The sequence below is a fragment of the Trichosurus vulpecula genome, chromosome 3 (assembly GCF_011100635.1).
Source record: "Trichosurus vulpecula isolate mTriVul1 chromosome 3, mTriVul1.pri, whole genome shotgun sequence".
Lineage (NCBI taxonomy): Eukaryota > Metazoa > Chordata > Mammalia > Diprotodontia > Phalangeridae > Trichosurus > Trichosurus vulpecula.
This window is the reverse complement of record NC_050575.1, coordinates 81,739,895-81,763,123: the sequence shown is the minus strand read 5'-3', so window position 1 is coordinate 81,763,123 and position 23,229 is coordinate 81,739,895. Positions and strand designations below refer to the sequence as shown.

The 23,229-nt window shown below is 43.3% G+C and overlaps 1 protein-coding gene across 1 annotated transcript in view; it reads left to right on the top strand.

The window, feature by feature from the left end:
- Positions 1-23,229, top strand: part of SLIT3 (slit guidance ligand 3) — a 792,609-nt gene that overhangs the window by 659,068 nt on the left and 110,312 nt on the right. The window contains exons 13-14 of the mRNA XM_036752562.1: positions 11,920-12,063; positions 13,134-13,297. Of these exons, the coding sequence (XP_036608457.1) occupies positions 11,920-12,063; positions 13,134-13,297 (308 nt within the window). The remainder of the gene's footprint in view (positions 1-11,919; positions 12,064-13,133; positions 13,298-23,229) is intronic.

Genomic DNA, 23,229 nt, shown 5'->3' with positions numbered 1-23,229 from the left:
CACCATTCTGGTTGCCTTCCTCTATAGCAGCAATTCTCAAACTGTGGTGTGGAAACTGCTAGGGGTCCCTGAGACCCTTTCATGGGGTTTACAAGGTCAAAATTATTTTCATAATAATACTAAGAAATCTTAATTTCAAATATGGCAAATATCAATAGATATAACCCACATAACTAATAAATTCTTTGGGGTCCTTTATAATTTTTAAGAGTATAAATGGGTCCAGAGACCAAAAGACTTGAGAACTACTGCTCTAAAGACTTTCTAGCTTTTTAGATTCTTGAAATAAAGTGTTAAGAATTGAGGATGGCAGTTAGCAGTAGAGAAGAAATATGGTGAGAAGGTCTCTTCCACAAAAGTGAGATCTTCTGTATCTCCCAGGAAAAGGCTGCTAGACTAAAGTCTCTCCTCAGATAGGGAAAGGCCTACCAGACATATGCTTCCAGTTTCATGGGTTAATTCACCTCTGATCCTTCCCTATGTATGAAACAGAGAGATGTAACTGAGGAGTTTCATAATATTCCAGTTGCATTATCTATCATTATCACTGATTACTAACACACTGCTATTTGCCTGAACCCAAAGGAAGGAAGTCTATGGTGTTAATGGCTGTATACACAGAAAACCACGAGTGAGATCAGGTCACAACTGCCCTTGAAGCAGGTGCCTGACTAGGGCTCTCTTCTCAGAGTTCAATTCATCATTAAACCAGGAAAATCGGTCACCGTGTCAATGGGGCTGTAATTTCCTCTACTGACAGGCAGCTGCTAGCACTGTTGTAACAGCTCCAGGGGGGAATAAATAGCATTCGTTCAATTCTCATTGATTGCATGGCATACATAGGAAACTCACTCAAGTGGAGAGGGCATTAATTTGAGGTGGAAGTTTTCACGTGAGCGTTAGCCACATTGTATTTTACAGCCATTCCAGGAGGCTTTAAGCTAATGTTTCGCCATCTTGGAACTGGAATAAATTAAAGCAACCTAGTCCACCTGTCCTTCAGTTTTCTTGGAAGGCAGACAAGACCATTGAAGGATATTGGAGTTTGCCAAGAAATATGCCAATCAAGGCAGATTTTGCAAAAACGTAACTTCTTCCTGCTTGTCTTCTCTCTGCAAGTTTGACAGATAATATTGGCAACTCCTCTTTGAGTCTCATTGCAACCCAGTCTGCAAAACACAGTTGAAGATACATGGAACCAGGATTCCCCCATGGCTTAAACCCCACAAAATCAATAACGAGTTGGGTGTTTGTTAATCATTCTTTTCATTCCTGAATGTAGTTTTCTACCCTTATCCCTGTATGAAAGCAAGCTACCCTAGAGTCTTTGTGGTTTTGTGGTTCTGGCTTTTGTCCCTGGGCATCCTCACACCAACTCATAGAATCTCCAAGTTGGAAGGGTTGCCATTAGCCATCTAGTCTAACTCACATCTGAAAAGAACCCTCACTACAACACATCCAACAAGTGGTCATGTAGCCTTGGCTTGCAGACCTCCAGTCCAAGGTATCGTCCCTCACCACTCCTGAGATATCTCATTCCATTCTTATAAACTTTTATAATTGTTAGGGTGTTTTTCCTTCCATCGAACTTTACCTTGCTTATTTATACCTTCTTTCTCTTGCTTCTAGCTCTGCCCCCAGGTCCAAATTTCTCTCCTATCTGAAAACATCCAGGGCAGAATGATTAGATTTCTTTATTGCCTTATAAATTCATTTTCCATAATATTTCCTTATGGAAAGATACCTGGCAGCCCACTTGCTGATCATGGCATTACTCTTATTATTATCTCTGTGGAAAGCCTTCATAGAGGCAGACATAACTGGAAATGCTACAGGATGCAGTAATTGATTATTTAATGGTTTACTCATCTCTGAGTGACTTGAAAAGTATCCAGCCACCAAAAAAGAAAGTAACCACCTTGAGTATGTGCTAGGGGCAGAAATGAGGGAGAGCCAGAGCCTGTTTAAATAGTTAGGCAAAGGCATTTCTTCTCTTAATATCCAAGTCATGGAGCCTCTTAGCAGGAATTTGGAAATTCTCTGGTTTCCTAAGATTTCACAAAGAATTTTCAAGAGCTGTCACTGTACTAAGCATCCATCCTTCTTCTGCTCAAGGCCCTTCTGGTACCAGTGTGAAGGGGAAGGCTGTCTTCTTGGTGTTCAGGACAGCTTTGATGCACTTGTGGTTTTCATTTCATCTAAGTTCGTTGAAACCCTCAGGGCATCCCAGTGTGCCCACGACTCTGCCTCCGGCAGTCATCAGCTGCTCTGCCAGAGGTAATGGTAAATGAATCTGTGGGTTCTCTTTGGCTATCTGTTTGGAATTTTTCTATGATAAAGTGTAGGACCATAGCCCTAGAGTTGGAAAGGATATTAGAGGTCATGTAATCTAACTCCCTTGTTTTACCTTGGGACCGCAATCCCTAGAGATAAAGTGACCAGGCCAATATCATAGAGGTAGTAAGTAGCAGAGCAAAGATTTGAACCCTGTGATTCAAAAATCTGTAATTCTTTTTCCTGTATCCATATATGTACATGTATATGTATGTATGTGTAAGTATGTATAGTCTATGTATAGGTATATAGACATGAGTGTATATGTGTGTATACACATGTGTATATGTATATATGTGTATATGTGTGTGCGTATGTATATACATATATAGTATGCTCTGTGATTATACATCCATCTGAATGCCTAAAAGGACCCTTCCCACCATGGGGGTCACTTAGCATTTTGTCATATTACAGACTTAATAAATGCTTGTCAACTAAACTAAAAGGGTTGCACTCCTTCAGCCTCACTCTAAATACATCTACTTCTGTTTCATCAGTGGTAGGCGCTGTTGGTCTTTTAAGCCTTAGCCTGCCCTGTAGCTAAATGATGTGGCAGCTAACATGTCGGACCTGAAGTCAGGAAGATCTGAAGTCAATCAAATCCCACATCAGATCCCTCCTAGCTGTGTGAACCTGGGCAAGTCATTTAATCTCTGCCAGCCTCAATTTCATCCCCTGTAGGATGGGGAAGATAATAGCACCTAGTTCTCAAAGCTGTTGTGAGGAGCAAATAAGATAACTTATATAAAATGCTTTGCAAACCTTCAAGTGCTATATAAATGCTAGCTATTATCATCATCATCATCGTCGTCGTCATCATCATCATCATCCTTGCCATTGCCATTTGGAGATCGCCTAACATAGAGCATTTCTATTTAGTAAACCCATATTTGCCACTCAGGCATGCATCGTGTTCTTGATTTGCTTACATAAGTTGTCAGGATAATTCTTTGATAACTATCCCATAATATTGATTGGAGCTGAAACAGCAATAATCCTCTCTTGCTTCCTCTAGTCTCCCTCAGGGGAACATAATGCTGATCTCTGCCTCAGGTGTCCTGTGTGGCTCTAAGAGATATGAGGAAAGCAAGGTCATTCCCAGTGAGGAAAGGTACCCAGTTTACCCAGGACTTGGTGTTAAGCCAAGGCAAGGGTGACTCTGAGTTCTCCTGTATGGGCCTGAAGCAAGTATTGGCACATGCCCTTTAGAATACCCACTGTGCCCGTACTGCGCCTTTTCTGCTAGTCCAGACAATAGGGGTATTCAGCATGCACATAAATTAGATGTCCCTTCTCTCTGCACCTGCTGCCGCAGAAGACCAGTGAGAAGGTTTCTTTTAATTAGGAGTATTTCCAATGCTTCCAATCCAGTGATTGGATCTTGAATGATTACTGTTGAGGGAAGGGCCTTGCTGGATTCCAGGCAACGTCAGCTTTCTTCTGCAACTTACCTAAGTCCCTGGTAGTATTTTAGAAACAGAGGCATGGCTTCTAGGGAAAGAAGGAGGTTTTAGTGAAGTAAGGAGCCCTGAGCTTTCTGTTACTAGAATAACATTTCCTAGAACTGAATTATTACTCTGAAAGGGACTGAGCTCTCCAGACATCAGCTTTCTGATTAGACCTTGAACTCAGGAGGCTGGAATGTGTTTACTGCATTTCAGATAAATGTTGTACGTGTATAGGAGCAATGCTGCCGTCTTACCACCGATCAACGGGCAGGTGGGGAGAATATTAATATAGTCCAGAATGATAGCTCAGAGCCACTAATCCAACATGTGAATGACTGCAGTTGCCAAAGTGATTTTAGTACAACCTGTACGTGTTAAGCCTTGCTCCAGATGTTTGTGTTTTCTAAACCCTGCAGCAATGGCCTAGTGTAACCGCTGATGAATTGGCTGCCATGGGGACCTGGATTTAAGTTTCTCCACTGCCCCTCAGGCTGGGTCACTGCCAAGGACACGTTGCCAGGACCAGCAGGTGCAGATGGAGCTGTGGGTCTTGGACCTGCTCATGTTTTTGGCCAGGAATATTCTAGGTTATCTTTTGCTTCATTGGTCTGCTTAGGGAGTCAGGGAGATAGATAAGTAATCTTTCACACCTCAGCATGGGCCTTATCTTCCACACCATGAGCTGGAGATAATGATGCCTCCATCTTACTTGGATATAGAACAGAATGAGAATGCAAGATGTTAGGAGGCCTTTAGGAGCCATGATGGCAAGTATGCATGGAGAGACTGAGGCTGCCAGAAACTTCTAACTCTCAGGGCAACCCCCAACCCAACTGGAAGGGTGCCAGAGCTTATACTGTGGATGAATATTTTCGAGCTCCCGGTTTCATTCTGTTAAGCATCTTCCACATCCTGCCTCACTTTTCTCAAAAGCAACAAGTCATGCTAAGAATTGGATCTTAATTCTCTGGTTCATCACAATATTTTTTTAGTCAGTGCCCTTGAGTGTTAATGCCTCTTGACGTATAGCACATGTGGAAGTCAAAAGTACTCCAAGGAAAGGAGGGAGGCATACTGCATCATGGGAAATGCATTTAGAAGATGACATAATTTTATTCCCACTCTCTAACATGCCTCTTCTCTTAATTTACTCTGACAGGAGAGTAGTTCATGTTTTTGATCACATAGTAATCAGTAACTTGGTTTGAATGGACATATAGTACCAAATTCTTCATCTTCCTTTCTGTATTATATGACAATCAGAGATTCCTAACAAAGAGGACTAAGTGGGAGGCATTTCCATTATACCTGAGCCGCCCTCAGCCTCCATCCCTCCTTCTACTTTTGGCTCCCTTCCTCTTCTAAGAAAAACTTAACATGGCTGTTCATATGTTCCCCTGTGACTGAGTTTCAGGGCGATGACTAAACAATAAGGAGTTGATTCTCTCTCTCTGTGAATGTCTTTAAGAACAGAAGATCCTATATCCAATGATCACAAATTAATACTGCCTCAAGGTGGGGCTGAGGAAGGGGAGAATAAATGACCTCTCAAAAACTTCTGCCAATACCACTTTCCCTCCTGCCCAGCTCTTAGCCTAAAATCAATTCGCCCATTATCCCTCAGGGAGCAGACAATGTAGCCTGCTAGGGATGCCAGCTTTAGGGATTCATTCCATCCCTGGGAAGCCCAGAGAGCAGAGCAGCTGCCTCCTGGTGGTCCTCGCCAGGTCTTCTCTCCTCTAAGATCTGACCCACAGGCAATCCCACTGAGCTTTACTCTGGCATAACTAAGTCACTCCTGGTACTCAGGATAGTTCTATACTACCACCAACCCTGTCCAGTAGCAGGTTAACCTGCAATCTCCTGTGACCTGGGGGCCCAGGGCCTCAGCTTTTCAAGTGTAATAGGAACAATCAGGCAGGCATTCACAGATCCCTGGATGTTGGGCTTCCCTGTACATAACTGTTCTAAATTCACCTTATAAGTATACAAGGTATGATTTCTGAATCCAAGAATTGCCCAAGCAGCCTATAAAATTATCTCAGTTTGTAAGGGTGCCCTTTCGCATCCTGATTAAGCGGTTCTGCTTTTCTGACTTCATTGCATTTTGATTGTATTGTTTAGGGTAGAAGGAGAGCATGCTTGGGGCTGGGAATGGAGTTTAAAGGGAGCAAAATAAGGAGACTCATACTGATAAACTCTATGCATTCTCAAAGATAATTATTGCCTATTATATTTAGGGAATTCAGAGTAGTATGCTTGCCTGTTCTTCATTCTTTTTTTTTGGAGGGGGGAAGGCAGGGCAATTGGGGTTAAGTGACTTGCCCAAGGTCACACAGCTAGTAAGTGTGTCAAGTGTCTGAGGTCAAATTTGAACTCAGGTCCTCCCAACTCCAGGGCCAGTGCTCTACTCACTGCACCACCTAGCTGCCCCCTATTCTTCATTCTTTATACTACTTGTTTCATGTAATTCAGTTAGGAAGTCATCATCATTTTGCAGAATATTCAGGCTTTGGGTGTACCAGTTTGGGGTTATTTTCTTCCCTTGATCTCAGCATTCTCGGCAGTAAGCAGGCTGCTTTCTTGAATGGTGCTGCCTGCTTGCTGGTTCTTCATTGCCAGCCCACGAGTTCATCACCTCTTGCTTGCTGTTTCATCATTTCCCACACTGCATCAGGGCTAGCCTAGACTTCAGGTATACCTGCCCGAATGGATCACCAGGCTTGCAAAAAGTAGCCACTCTCCGGGGGCAAATATTGAGTGATCTCTGTAGGAAGACGAACAGAGAATGGATATTTTATTCACTAGTTGTTCAATGAGACTCTTCAAAGTAGGAAGGACCAGTCCTTAAAAAAAAGTGCTTTAGTAGCCACGACCTGAAAGTGTGTGTTCCAGCAGTCCACAGAATGGGTGAATAAAAAGCATTTAAGTGCTTGTGATGTGCTCAGTTCTGAGTATATAAATATAAAAGAGAGAAACAGTCCCTAATTCTTAAAGAGATCACATTCTAATAGAGGGAAATAACATAGGAAGAAGATTAGGCTACAGAATAGCTAGAGAGACCTGATTGTCCTTAGGGTAAGGAGGCAGAGCACATGGTGAGTCTTGGTGATCCAGGAGGTGCCGTAGCAGAGTAGGCAGCAAAGTCCAGTGCAGAGGTAGAAAAGGGGCTGTGCGTAAAACAAAAGGACCACCTTCTAGATCTGATGCTCTCAATTTGGAAACCTGCTGATTCCCCTGTTGATTAATTCTCTTTGCTCCAGGTTTGCTAAGAAGCATTTCTTTTTACATATCCTAGTTCCATACCACCAGCCCAGAAAACTCATAGATTGTTAAACAGAAGAATTGAGTTGGCCTGACTAAGTAAAGGCTCCCTCATAGAAAAGAGATAGGGTGGAGGCACAGACTTTGTGACCTTGTTGTAGCTGGGTAAGTATTAGGCCTTCCCTAGACTTTAAAACTGGCATATCCTAAGACTGAGTGGCTTTTCTATATCTTAATCTGCTTCTATGTTTGCTACCTTAAAGAACTGAACAATCTAAGAAAGAAAGAAAAAGAAAGAATATTCCATCCCTTTTTGCTCCATGCTTTTGGGATCTAAACTAGTTTTACTGCACATTTTAAGGCTAATTCTTCCATGCTTTTGATGCCTTGTCATCTGGGAGACATTTCACAGTCACCATCCCATCCTATGGGTTTTACTATTGATCCATGAGTCTGAAATGAAAAGATTGCAGCTGAACCCTCAAAGCAGCCCAGAAGAAACAAAGGTGGTGAAGGAGACAGCACTGGCCAAGCATAGAACAGAATAGTACTTCCTGCCCTAGATCCTGACCAAGGACTAACTTTCCCCAGAACGCCAAATTCCTCACCAAATGGTTCCAGCTCTACTTAGAAAACCAGACTAATTTCTCCAGATGTGCTAGACAAGTCAGTTTTTTAACAATTTGTTTGTATAATACATTTTTTTCCCCTGAAGGTGCTATCTTTTTTTTGTTTTTTAAGAATTTTTGTTAATGTTCTCAACCAGTGAATCAAAGTTATTCCTGAGTCCTCCCATCCTCCAGTTTCTTCTGACTGGTTCTCTACTTGAGAAGGTTGTTCTTGGATCTGAAAAGTGTTCTTGCTCAAATAGTTGGTGCCTTTGGCCAAAGTTTATAGGATAAAATAGCAACAATTTATAAAACATTTAATATGTGCCAGCCATTGTACAAAGCACCAGGAATACAAAGAAAGGCAAAAACGTGGTTGGTTCTCGCAGTCATAGAGATCACATTCTAATTGAGAAGAAAATATGCAAATAACTGTGCATGTAAGATATATAGATATCTATATCTATATGGGAAGGGAGGAAGGAGAGAGAAAGACAGCAAAAGACAGAGACAGAGAGAAAAAGAGAATAGGGAAGATAATCTCAAAGGGAAACAAGAGCTGGAAGTCAGGGTGAGAGGGCAAGAAAGGGCTCCTATAGAAAGCGAGATTTAAACTGAGTCTTGAAGAAAACCAGGGAAACTAGGAGTCATAGGTAAAGAGGAACAGCATTCCAGACATGTACAGCCAGTGCAAATGAACAGTCAAGAGATGTATTGTAGTGTGTGAGAAGCCATAAGGCCAATGCAACTGGATTATCTATGATGGATAATGGACATGGAGGGGAGTAAAATGTGAGAAGACTGGAAAGATATGTAAAGGGTAGATTGTGGAGGACATTAAATGCCAAACAGAGGATTTTATATTTGGAGTTCACTAATCAACTGAAATTTATTGAGTATGGTCAGACATGTGCTCTGGAGAAATCATTTTGGAAGCTGAATGGAGGATGGATTGGAGTGGGGAGAGACTTGAGACAGGGAGACCAATTAGGTAGCCCAGGCAAGAGATGATGAGAGGTGGTTGTGTGAATGGATAAAAAGGGACACTATGAGCCAGGATGCAAAGATGAAAAACAAGATTTGAGTTTGAGTTGAGGACGACACCAAGGTTTTGAGCCTTTGGTGCCTGGAATGTTGGTGGTGTCCTTGAGAGTAATAGGAAATTTAAGAAGAGGGGAGGGTTTGGTGGTGACTGGCATAGAATGCCCTTAGGAGGAAAAAAAGCTGAGAACAGTATGAACAGGGAGACAGGTATAGATTTAGTGGAAAATCTCCAAAGTCTACAGTACAGAGAAGCTAATGGATGCCATAATAATGTAACAGGATAATCTATGTTATAAAACTCTAATGCTGTATCATTGCAGAGCCGTAACTAATAGAGTCAAGAGGTCTGCATTCAAGTTCTAACTTAGTCACTTAATTTCCTGTGTAACCTTGAGCAAGTTATTTAACCTCTTTGAGAGTCAATTATCTTATCTGTAAAAGTTGATATCAGCCCTGCATGCCCGAGTATGGTTGTTATGAGAATTAAATTAGATAATGTACATGAGGACTCAGAAAATTATAAAAGCACTATAACACACATAAACAATTGTTCGCTGCAGGGTAAAACAAAATGAGCACCTTGGGATTTTGTCCATTAGCCAAGTCATGGGTAGTTTTATGTATCATTCGCTATGCTGGCTTATATACCTGGAGAATACATGGTGAGTCAGTTTCCTCACCTGTACACTCAGTTAAATTAATAAATATTATATATCTACTATGTGCAAGGCACTGTGCTATGTGCTAGGAAGAAACAAACAAAAAAAAAGGTCCCACCCTCAAGGAGTTTACATCCTGATGGGGTAAGACTAAGACACAACTTGTACACAAATAAGTATGAGATGATTTGAGAGGAGACCAGATCAGTAACAATGAGACAGGGAAGTTGCTTGTCAGGAAAGGCTTACTGAAAAAGGTGGCACCTTTGCTGAGCCATAAGGGAAGATATCGATTCAGAAGTGAGCAGTTGAGGACCAAGTGCATGGGAGACAGCTTTCAGAATACATGTATGTGGAAGATGGACTATTTGGACAACAGCAAGTGAGCCAGCTTGGCTCTAAAGTAGAATGTGTGAAGGGGAGTCATGTAAAATAGACCCGGAAAGGTCCGTCAGAGCCAGTTTGTAGATGGCCCCAAATGCTCAGCTTGGAAGCTTATGTTTTATCCTAAAGAGAATAGGTTTTTCAGTAGACAAGGCAGGGCTTGTGTATGGGAAGATTATTTTGCTAGCTTTGTAGAGGATAGAGTGGAGAGAGGAGAAATTGGAATCAGGGATACCAATTAGAAGACTGCACCCTAAGTCAGATGGAGACTGAAATTCTATTTCAGTGAATGACTCAGACAGAGTGATTGGCCCTTGAAAGCAGGTGTGTCAGCTCTGTCAACTTCATATCTCCCATGCTCCTTTGAATACGGATGGATCTTAGTTTAGAAGTTTCTAGTTACAGCCTATGGTCACCAGTCTATGGGTTGTCTGGCCACTTACCAAGGGGTTAAATAGCCATTCACATCAGAGTCAGACAAGCTAAACCTTTAAACAACTGTCCCTCTGGAGGAAATGTTTTTGTTTTGTTTTGTTTATAAGTTCTTCTTATCGCTGTTATCCAAAGTAAAACAATCAGTCCCAGGTAAAGTCATTAAGAAAATAATTTTAGACCAAAGAACCATGATATAATGTCCCTCCTAGAATGGACTCCAAGCTTGCCACTCAGATATTTACAACACCTACCCTATCTGTGAACCAAACCCTCAGCCAAGAGGCAAGACTCCAAGAAGGCCTTAGGATCTATGATCCAGAAAGTCTGGTTGGACTGGTCTTCCCAAAAGGGAATATTCTTTCAAAAACCATTCCCTGTCAATGTGTAGAGAGGTAACATGGGACAACAGAACAAACACTAACTATAGGACTTGGGTTCAAATCCTGCTGCTGACATTATACATGTAACTTTTGGAGCAAGTCATTTAATATCCATGGGCTTCAGTTTTCTCATAGCTAAAATAAGGAGCTAGCCACAGAATTTCCTTCCAGGTCTAGAATCCTATAAATGAAGGTGTCAAGTGACTTTTCTTTTTGGAATTCCTGGATCCCTGAATTCCCAAACTGGACGCTGTTGAATGTGTGGATGTATATGATTTATTGCTTGTATATTTGTGGGGAAATAGGAATCATTCCCAGTGTGGAATAGCAAGATAGAGCATTAAACTTGGAGTCAGAAAGACCCGAGTTCAATTCCTGCTTCAGACATTTACTTAGCTGTGTGACCATGGACGAGTTACTTAGCTTTGACCAACCTTAGCTTCCTCTTTCTATAAAACGTTGCTAGTAATAACATCTACTCCACAGGGTTGTTATGAGAATCAAACAAGTTAATACTTATAAAGCACTTTGTAAAACATAGAATGATGGATGGATGGATGGATAGATAGACAAGAAGATAGATTATATAGATGGTGGATAGATAGATGGATGGATGGATGGATGGATGGATAGATTAGATATATGGATGGATAGATGGATGGATGGATAGATTGATGGATGGATGGATAGACAAGAAGATAGATTAGATAAATAGATGGGTGGGTGGATAGATAGATGGATAGATTAGATGGATGGATGGATGGATGGATGGATGGATGGACAGACAGGAAGATAGACAGACAGACAGACAGACGGACAAATGGACAGACGGATGGATGGATGGATGGATAGGTTAAATGGATGATGGATAGATGGATAGACAGACAAGAAGATAGATTAGATAGATAGATGGATAGATTAGATGTTTGTATGGATGGATGGATGGATGGACATACAAGAAGATAGATAGATAAATAGATGGACTGATAGATGGGTGGATAGATATTAGCTATTATTATTATAAGCACTGGTATATTAGGCTATATACACCTGTGACTGTTTTTTGTGTTATTTGGCATGTTTGTGTGTGTATGTGTATGTGTGTGTGTGTGTGTGGTTTCATTCTTTTCTTTGTGTTGCAAGTACCTAGCACACAGAAGCCACTTACTGAATGCCTGTTGATGGCTTGATTGGAAGGTTTTATGGATGGCCTCATCAGGTATAGCTTTTCCCTTAAGAGCAGCAGAAGCCCAAAGTCCTTATAATAAAGAGTAATTGCAGCATTTCTGCCCACCAAAGCTTAGCCTTCTTCTTCTGGCAATTGCAAGGAGTAGTTCATAAACCCCTCCTCTGCTTCCAGGCTTCTCAATGCCAACAAGATCAACTGTCTACGGGTAAACACATTCCAAGATCTGCATAACCTCCACCTGCTCTCCCTGTATGACAATAAGCTGCAAACCATCAGCAAAGGTCTTTTTGCTCCTCTTCAGTCCATCCAGACACTGTGAGTACATGAGCCCTGGCAGTGTGGGTCTGGGAATAGTTACAAGCATGTGGGAACCTACAGCAGACACTCAGATGACCATGAGCACCACACAACCCAGTCACCAAAGCCACCAAGACATGGGATTAACATGCTCTCTTAGCAGATAAGCCTTCAGCTGGTCAGCTCTCACTCTTAGTCTCCAACACCTCTTAACCATTCATTCCAAGGACTAGAGAGACATCTTAATGTTTTGAAGTGAACTATTAAGAGCTGTGAACAAATCCTGGCCCCCTATTTAAAGACCCAAGCCCTGGGGCTAGATTTCCTACACATGTCCCAGCCTGGTTTTCAGCCATGGCTTTTAAGTCTAGAGAGTGTGTGTAACATAGTGAATGCTAGACCTGGAGTCGGGAAGACCTGGATTTGTTTCTTGCTGAAGGTCTTTAGTCCTGAATTTAACCTTTCTAGGCCTTATATGTGAAATGGATATAACAACTATACCTACTGTAGAAAGCTGTCATGAGCAACATATAAAATAATGTATTTAAAGTGCTCTGCAGACCCTACAGCAGTGTTTAAATGTGAGTTTAGCACAGTGCCTAGCACACAGTAGTTGCTTCATAAATGTTTGTTGACTACTAATTGAATTATTAATAATACAGAAGCCTTCTGAGATTGTTTTGTGTGATACATGTTCTCGCAGCAACCAGATGCAGGCCCTGAGAGCTAAAGCCTGGCTTGGTTATAGAGAATTCCATAGATTTGGGACAGGGTAAGAAATGCATTCTGACACAGGAGCCATGCAAAGCTGGAGAGTATATAAGGGATTTCTTGTATGGGTGAGAAAACTAGAGGATGAGCACCTGAAAAGTAACTACCTGAACTTCCCATGTTTTCCATTTCTATGTAACAGGCCTCCTAGTGCCCCCTCCATAAGTCACAGCTGAAAGCAGGCCCCCACCTTCATATATCCCTGCCCCCTCCCATGGCGGGACCCTGGAATTTTATTACTCTAGCACGAGGGGGGAGAGCAATGGGGCGTGGCGTCACGGGGTCATTCCTAATTAACCGCCCTGTCTCTCTCTCAGACATTTAGCCCAAAACCCATTTGTGTGCGACTGCCACTTGAAGTGGCTGGCTGACTACCTCCAGGATAACCCAATCGAGACGAGCGGGGCCCGCTGTAGCAGCCCAAGGCGCCTCGCCAACAAGCGCATCAGCCAAATCAAAAGCAAGAAGTTCCGCTGCTCAGGTAATCGGGTTATACTGGCCAGGGCCACGCTTCTCAATTCAGAAATCAGCAGCCCCAGAGAGGCTGCTAATCCAATCTGCAGGACAGTATGTGCTGTAATGGATCCTCACGGAGCATCTTTGCAAATTAAATTGGAGAAATTTGGTTAGCCCTCCAGAAAACCAATTACCTTATGGATTTAAAAGAAAACACACACACACACACAAAACTGGGCTGGGGTGAGGAGTGGGATGGAGGGGGTCGGGGAACAGATGGGGAAGTAAAGGAAAACATAATCTGTAGGGTATCTCAGTCTAGTTGGGAACCAGGGAAAGGGTAGCATCTGTATGCATATGTTTTAATGTCCTTGTGGCTTGCTTTTAAAAGGAAAAGTGTGCTCCCCAAAGAGCAGAAATTAAAATCAAATTGTTTGATATCCCAAGCCAGGCTACAAATTATACTCGGTAATCTCACCTTCCGTGCGGTTGTTCATTTCCCACTCTACTGGATTCCCTGCCCCCCACCCAAGCCTAGACAGGTGTTAGGTTATTGATCAGGTATATGGGAAGAGGAGGAGACTTGCTTTGAAAGCCTTTGGCCTAGATCTCTAGTTTTTGCCTTGTCCTGCACTGCTCTGGAGCCAGCTCAGCTGGTCTTGGAGCACCCCCTAAAGGGACAACAGTGCACAGGGAAGTCTCTCAGCCCATCAGGGCTGGAAGAAAAATAGCTCTTATTGACTGAATCGCTAGACAAGTGTGTGGATAAAAATTACTATCATTTATGTCTTTTTTCTACTGGAAAAATCACCATGATAGATTGTGCTCCCAGTGGTGAGAGATTGATAGCATGAGGTGCTAAGATTGGATGTGGACAACTCTAGCAATCTGTGTCATCAAGAAAAGCTCTCTTCCCCAACTCCTTCACATCCCCCACCCTCATCCTCTTTCTCCTCCTCCTTCCTAAGAGTTTCCTCTTGAGATTAGCTTTCTTTGAGTGTTCATGAACTAGTCACTGGAGGAAGGAACTTCCCTGGTAACTAGAAACATGCAAACTTCGAGCAGCTTTGTCTTGCTTCATGGGCATTGTTTTTGTCATCTGCGTTGGACGTTTTGGTACTGTGTCCCAAGTGGAAACATAAAGATTTTCTTAACCTAACATACTAGGGGAACCTAGAGTGTGTTCCCCCAGGACTTGATGTAGTATGAGAATTTTGCTGCAGTTTGCTTACACTATGAAGCTCTAGCACCCAGACCATGAGTATTTGCGACCAAAATTCTGGCCACATTAATTACACCCTCTCTCATTCTGGAGCCAAATCTCACAAGCCCCTCCCTGCCAACCCTACCCCCTGAGCTCTTTCCTAAGCTTATCAGAGTCCTAGGATGAAAAACCTCCTTCTCTAGGCCCCTGGCTGCTACCTCAGACAAACCCATCCTTTTCTGGGGGCCTGAAGAGCTGATGGCTGACACCAGCATCCTTCCACCTACTCACACCTCCCTCCTGTCAAGCCTGGACTGATCTAATTAAGTGTTCTAATCTAAATTGCTCTTGGACACTCCAGCCCAGAGGTTAAGATTGGAATATGTGGGGAGAAGATGAGGAGAAGGACAGGATGCCATCTGCCAAATGTAATCTCTCTATCTCTGATGGTGCTGACACCAGCTTGGCCCAAGATGGAAAGTAGAGACATAAGTTAGTGGGGACCTGGAGTCAATTAAGTAGCAGCCTCCCTGCAATAAGAGAAGAGAGAGACGAATTTAGCTAGTCCCAAGGAATGCCACTACCCTGGAAGACAAGGTAAATAGGAACAAGCAAGAATATATTATTTTACTATCGGGCCAGATCCTCATGTTTTGGAATTCCCTATAGGAAATGTTGTTATTCAGTCATTTCAGTCGTCTCCGACTCTCCATGACCTCATTTGAGGTTTTTTTGGCACAGATACTGGAGTGGTTTGCCATTTCCTTCTCCAGCTCATTTTACAGATAAGGAAACTGAGGCAAACAGGGTTAAGTGACTTGCCCAGGATCACATGACTAGTAAGTGTCTCAGGCTGGATTTGAACTCAAGTCTTCCTGACTCCAGGCCAGGTGCTCTATAGGAAGTAACCTCAGATTTTTGGAGATAAGTCTCACTCCTGAAAGAGTTTTTGCCTTTGTTCTTATCACCCTGAAAGGCAGCATAATATAAATGTAACACACACACACACACACACACACACACACACACACAGACTTCAAGGCAAGTCACAAAGAGTTGGACATGACTGAAAAAAATGACTGAACAGATAAGCTGGAAAGCATCCAGAGAGGAAGGTAAATGGGATGGCAAGGACCTTGAGTCCATTATCATATGAGGATCATTTAAAAAGATTTGGGACATTTAAACCTAGAGAAGAGGAGACTCAGGGAGGATATTATCTTTAAGGAAGGCCTACAAGCAGAAGCTGAGTGATCATGTGCCCAGCATGTTAGAATGAGGATTCCTTTTAGGTAGGTGTTGCGCTAATGGTCAGTGGCTCCAGACTCTCAAAGTCTGTGCTTCTTTCCTATGTAAGAAAAATCAGGTGCCACCAATTCCCAATTATCTGAGGGGGTGGAGTTGGGAGGGAAACAGGGAGAAGCCAAGTCTGAGAAATAAATCCCAGTCTCCCTTTCAGTTCCCTCCTCAGACTAACTTTTACATTATAATTGCTAAAAAAGGAAACAGAACAGACCGGCTCTGGCCAATCAGATTTGAATTTTCCCTTTTTCTGTCTGCCTCTCCTTTCTGGTAGAGGTGATAATGAGCAGTCATATTATAAGGGGTGAGACTAAAGGACCAAGAGAAGGGGAAATGGAGGAGACTGTCCATACCTAGCTCCTGATCAGTAAAAAGTTTGAGTTGCAGGAGACTAGAAGGCTGAATATTCCACCCAAAGGAAGTTTGGGGTTCTGAGCAGGTTCAGAATGACCCTGTGGGGTGAGGGGGGCCTCTATGTAACAAGGAAACAAGGCTACCTAAAAACCTAACTAGCCTCCTCAATTGATTGATTAATGTTTATTGGGCTTCTGATAAACAAGACTTTATACCCCCTGTTGAAAAAGCCCTCTGGAAATAAACACAGTTTGCACATCGCAGATATTATAGCAGATGAGAAGAAAGAAAGAAGGAAATAGAGGAAAAGAGGGACACCTTGACAACAAAAAGATAAGAGAAGGAGTCCTCGGGTGACTTCAGTGCCCCTGAAACTAAGGCATTCCTTAATGAGAGAGTAGAAGAAGATACTGGACAACACTGTTCTCATGGCATAGGAAGCTCTGTGTCTGAAATTATCTGGCTTCTAAGAGACACTAGGAGAAAAAGAAGAGCAAGTGACAGATATTAAGTTTGGCAGATTATAACTCTTCGTTTTACTTTGCCCTAAAAGCTCCCCTATTGAAAAGATGGGTGATTTAATTAAAACCCAATTAGAGTTCTGCTTCTGAAACTTGGAAAGCCATTCTTCGGCTGGGCCACATCTGGTTTCCTAGCTGTCTCATCTCTGCTTCTCAATATCAGCAACATCCGGTGCCTGGGGCCGATATCAGGTTAGAGGTGAATGCTGTTGGTTTGTGTAATCTCGGCATTGGATGGAGCCCTTCTGAAAAACAATGGTCTGGCTGGGTGAGGACCTAAAAGCTATTCCCAGAATAATATATGTTGCATTTAAAGGTGTCTGCTGCATATCGTTTTTCCTCTGTGGTATAGGCATGTATATGAAATAATGTTAGGTTTGGGGAAAAAATGTGGTTCTGGGGTCTGCCAGTTTGTAGGCTGCTTGATTGTTGGATAAATCAGATGGTAAGATGATTCCAGTGGGATCACAGTGTGTTAGAGCAGGAAGGGAAGAGACCGTAGAGATCATCTAGTCCTGTTCACTCACTTTTCAGAAGAGGGAACTGATACTCAAGGAGGGGATGTGACTTGCCCAAGGTCACACAGCAAGATCCAAAACTAGGATTCTTACCCAGACCTTCTAACTCATTACTCATTTTTTTTTCTTCATAGAGGAGAAGCAAAAAAAGAAGTAATATGAGGTGATAAGGTTTGATCATGTGAAGAGAAGGGTTTTTCCCTGGTCCTGGTGTTGCTATTCTACTCTCTCCTTCAGATACTGAATATAGAGTCATATGACCAAAGAATTTCCACATCCATATGGAATTTCAGAGCTATCTCTGATGCTTACCATCTGTGTGACATTCAACAAATCACTCAACCTCCCTCAGTTTCCTTATCTGTAAAATTATAATATATAGGAATGTATAGGAAATGTCATCCAAAGTCCCATTCATCTCTAGATCTTTGACCCTTTGATCTTGTGAGAATCATAGGCCAGGAGAAAGACAAGCATGAGGAAGGCTTAATTCCCAAGCTCCACTGTAGTGAGTCTGGACTTCCTAGAGGTCTGATTTTTCTCCTACATGAGAGTTCCACAGAAGCGGGGAGGCTTCTCCAATGATAGCCCCAATCTGCCGGGACCTCTGAGAAACAAATGACTGGAAGACCCAGAACCCCAGCCAGAGCCTTTTCAGGGAGTGTTAGGTAGTCTTAGTCAGAACATCTATCTCCACAGAGAAGATCAATTTCATTTGTAAAAATTTCAGATCTAATGACAGAGTCAAATGGAGAATATCTCCCAAGAAGAAGAACCCCATGGGGATAGATAGGCCCTGAACAGTTAGAAATATGTTTGCAGAGAATGGGTAAGCCCTCAGTGGCTCCTTCATCCCCCTGGGTAATGGTTTTAATAGTGACTTCCCAGTCCCTGGAACAACACACACACACACACACACACACACACACACGCGCACACACACACACACACAGTGTGTGTGTATATATATGTGTGTGTGTGTGTGTTTCATATTTTTATGCTGATTTAAGCATCGAAATTAAGAATTAAGAATGGAAAAATATAAAGAGAAGTATCTTCACCTAAATTTTTAGAAAAAGATAACTTGGTTCAACCTATACCTATATGAGAGAGAAAAAAACAGCACAACATAGTCCCAGTGCCAGATTTTAAAATCTAAGAATCAAATCCAAACTGTTGCTTTTTAGCCTTGGGCAAGTCTCTTTCCCTCCTTGAGCTTCATCTTCCTCCTCTGTAAAATGAGGGGGTTGGACGTGATCTTAAAGGTCTCTTCCACCTCTAAATCCTATGAGTCCCTCTGTTCTCAAATGGTCATGGCCCGTGTCAGTCTATTTCTTTCCTTCATCAGTTCTATATTGGAAATTAAGAAGCCCCTGGACAATTCTCATGTTTTATGGGTGACATCCCATAAAAGACAGTGTTTGGGAGAAACATGTGCCTGCTGAGTTTCTGGAGTCCCAACAAATACTAAACGTCTTGTACCCAATGTAGAGACCCTGGTCTGTCTCCCTACGTTGTTTCACAACATCACTTCTCTCCCAGTCCTGTGCCTCCAATTGATCTGGAGAAAAATGGGAAAATATTGTAAAGCAATAGTGGAATGCCCATAATTGTTTCAGGGAGACCTCTCAACTTAAAAATGATGAGATAGTAGTTTGCCTCGGAAGAATCTGGCATGGCTCTGGGGAGGAATTGAAGGGTAAAATGATAAAATGCATTAACTAATCTTTGTCAATAGTAATGGGACCACTTATTGAGAGAGCACATTTCACTTTTCAAGTGCTATTCGTGTGAATTGCCTGGCTTCATCCTACTCTGTATTCCTTCGAGGTAAAGAAGCCTGGGAATAATTTCACAGCTAGGAAAAGTAGGGAACAGAGTGGTATGTCATTTGTTTGTTTCTATTTACCAGATTTTTACTGTCAAAGTATTTCTATTGGGAAATGTCTATTGTTTTATGTGAGAAGAGGAGTTGACAGGGAGGCATTTTCTGGTATCGCACAAGGGGGAGGCGGAGATCTCACTATCTATGAAATTTGGAAACCTCTCAGGACAAGTTCCTGCTGCTCTGGATTCCTTTTCAGTTCATTCATAAATAGTTTCAGTGGGGGGCAGGGGGTCAAAGATTCAGCCCTGGGGCTGTAATGTACCCAGACGCCAGCTCCAGGCCCCCAAGCAGCTGGCTCAGTCTTGTAAATATCTTCTTGTGGACTGAAATGTTCCCACTGGGTGGGATTGAGGTCAACTCCAGACCTTCCAAGTTTGTGTATCTAACAAGCCTCCATACCCGCTGCCACCTCTGTGCATCCGCCACTGTGTCTCCCCCTGTGCCAGGTGGAAAGGGGGGAAGCCGGTCTGTTGTCCTTGGAAGCCCTTCAGCAGGAGCCTCCTCTGATGCACTAACAGGCCCCCAGCAGCTGCAGGCCTCTGCCAAGGCCAAGTGACCGAGCCCTCGTGCAGCCAGCAGCCGGCCAGGCTCACGCTTCCTCTCCACGCTGCTTCCTCTGAGCTGAGCGCTCCTCTCCTCTCTGTGATGCTGCTGCCTAACCTTGACTCTGACTGGCCACGGGGCTTTCCTTTGTGCTTGATCTAACCATGTGGTGGAATGATAGAAACAGAACATGGTTCTGTCAAGCACCGCGGAAAGCTCCGTGCTTTTCTGCAGCATGGCCCAGCGCCTCCTCCGCCTCCTCCTTCTCCTCCTCCTCCTGCTGCTGCTCCTCCGCCGCCGGGGGACTCTTCTCTTCTCTGCTCCGGAGCACCACTGGGAATGCCGTCTCCACCAGCCTCAGGCCTTGCCACAGCCAGGACTTCCACCTCTCAACCTCCTACCCATCCACACATCTACCCCTCCAACCAGGGCACGGCACTGGAGGGGACGCGAAGGATGAACCGAGGAAATGCATGGGCCAAGTTTTGTCCACCATAATGGGACCACTTATTTAGGGAACACTCATTTTCAAGTGGTGTACCCGTGAATTCCCTGGCATTGTTTACTGTGTTCTCATTCGGGGAGGTGGGGGGAGAAATGGGAATTAGTTTGTAGGTAGGGAAAGTGGGGAACAGAGAGGTGAATTCATGTATCCAAGGTCACACAGTAAGTTTGTGCCAAAGGCTAGACTTCAATTCAAGTCTCTAAACCAGTTCAACAAGGCACATACCCAGGATCCTGGGATGGAGGAAGAAGACCCATGGTATTTGTCCTTTTTCCCCATTAGGGGAAAGGAAGGAGTAGTCACTTGAATCAAGATACTCCCAAATTGACTGGGATCCTGGGTCAACTTGGAGTGTCCCATCTCACCTCCTTCCTTTCCCCTAAGGGGGGGAAAGGACAAACACTGTAGGTCTCCTTCTTCCAGCCCATGCACATGTTCCATTGCTTCACAGGAAAATCTCAACCCAGAATTTTTATCCCAGTAGAGCTTTTCCAAAGGCTTTATGTTAGGAATATCATACTACTTCTGGCCTCCCTCAGCCTTTAGGGTAGGAAATAATGGGCAGAACTTTATAATGAGTCTAGCAATGGGATGGGTCCACCTTGGCAAGCAGGATCCACAAACTCAAGGTGAGGGAAGCAATCTGGATGGCCCTTCCATCCTTGGCCAGGACCCAGGCTGAGTCCTTTTGCTGCTCAGCATTCACCCACAGCTTCCAAGTTTTGAGTAACAGGAGGGTCAAAAGTCTAGGCTACCCCTATTAGAGATGTTTTCCCTTATCAAGGCAAGGCACCCCAATGGAGACCCTATAGAGGAATGTCAGCTTTGTCAATACAGAGAAGGGCTTTTTGTTTCTCATCCCCTAATCCCTACTACCACCACCTAATCCTACTCTTCTTTAGATTGACATATTATAAAGTGTGACAGCTACTGCCATGGAGAATGGGCTCAATTTCATAAAATCATAGACTTTTGAGCTGGGAGAAGCCTTAGAAATTATCTTCTCAGATAATTTTCTCAGATCTTTACGTAGATAGAAATTCTGGCCCAGAAAGGTAAGTGACCTTTCCAAGGTCATACAGCTAATAATTAGCAGAGTTGAAATGCAAACCCTAGTACTCTCAAAGATAATAATGAACAGAAATGAAATTCAAACCAGAATTAGAGAATGTGAGAGTTGCAAGGGATCTCTGAGGCTTTCTAATCCATACCATATATGGAATTCTGGTTCCAACTCTGAACTCCATGTTGTTACTCCCTCCCAATCCAATGTTCAGGACCTAGGCTCCCAGCTTGTGTTCCAATGTGTGCATCACCGTGTGATTCTGAGCGGCTCACAGACCTCAGTTTACCCTCAGTACAGAAATCAGCCCTATTGACCAATAATGTAAGAGCAGTAGAACATTAAATAGGTGATTGTTTTAGTATTCAGTATCATGGCTTTCTCTCAAGGTACTATGTCTGTCACTATAGAATGGAAATCTTGTAGGGAATGTAGACAATTCAAATGGATTTCCACCTCCAGCAAAAGTCACATCAATACCTTTGTGAGTAAAAGCTTCAAAATAAACCTGTGAGCCTCAGAACTTCCCTTTCTTCTTGGAATGAAGAAAACAGGCTAGGTTCCCCTCCACTGCTGCCATTCTCTCTGTGCTGAGATGGATCGTTTACAATGGAGGGCAGAATCTCACAACCAGCCCTTAATCATGCCCCTTCAATCATTTGGACCTTAAAGTGCACTGTCCAGTTTGGTCCTGAAAAGCAGCGCATGGCCAGAAGGCCATAGTCATTTAACTCAGCCTTGCGGGCAGATGGTTAGGGTGTGCATTAGTTTCTCTGATGGGAATAACTTAATAGGGCAGCCACCTGCCCAAGTGATCACCAGGCTTCTAGTAAAATAGTAAATGTTATCAGGTTACTGGCGTCTGATTCCCTCTGCCTTTGCAGCCTAATGGATGGGTTTGAGTGCCTGGCAAAGCTCTGTGTGTGCTATTCATCACTTCTGACTGTGTGCTTGTCCAGATAACTCTCTTTAGCCGACAGAACCCCGCAGACCTTCATTCTTGCCCATTATCTTTCTGTCCTGTGTCCTTTCTTCTCTCTCTGTTTCTGTCTCTTTTTCTTTCAGCCACCTCATCTTGAGGGAGGTGGGGGTGGGGTGGGAGGGACAAAAGGGAAGGGGGAAAGAATCCTGGAGCAGTTCTGGAATGATCTGTTCTAGCCTGTGGCATGAGTGTTAACAGTTCAGAGTTGATCCACTTATTCTGTAGGATCTATCGGCCCAGCTAGAGGTTTTCAGTAACTCCAATGGGACGCTGACTTTTCTCTCTCTAAACAGTTACCTGGGGATGAAGAGAAAGTACACACCATTAAGGCAGCAGCCTCCATGGTACCCCACCTAACATGTTAGCCTTTTATATAAAGGGAGAGGGATTCCAAACTGCTGCTGGCAAGGAAATCATGCAAATGTTCTATTCCCTGTGTGTGTGCCCCTCCTGGAGAACATCGCCTGAGCAAGAATTAATAATGCAATTGTGTTACTGATGGAAAAATGTGGATTCTCCCCTGCCTCCCCTTATTAAAGGTTTTAGGTTCCTCCCTCCCAACCCGATCACACAAACGTTGTTCAGAGCTGCCTGCTGGGAGGGAAGGGGGGGGTGAGGGGAAGAGGCACAGGGCCAAGATGACATCAGCTCTCCTAAGGCCCATTTCAAGTGGAGTTTTATAGCCTTGCTCAAAAGCCTCCAAGAATTCTTCATTCCAAATGCCCCTGAAGAGGAGGAGTCCTGCCTTCCTGGAGTTAGCCCTCTCCTCCTAAATATTTCTGGCAGTGACAAATCTGCATTGAGATTGCCACTGACTTTTAAAGCTCTGGAAAAGTTAAAAATACTTTTTGGTAGCTATAATCATTAGGTCTAACAAATGGCTCTGAGGTACTCTAGGTAGTTCAGTAATGAAATACAAAGTGACAGGGCCAGCATTTCAAGCCAGGCCTGTGTTAGAAAGCCTTAGATTGCATGTGCTTTTATTAACAGTTGTCCCACACATATAAAGATCACATCCCAACCCAGTCTTTATTACCAATAAGCACAATTGCAACGATAACAAAGGAAAAAAGAAAG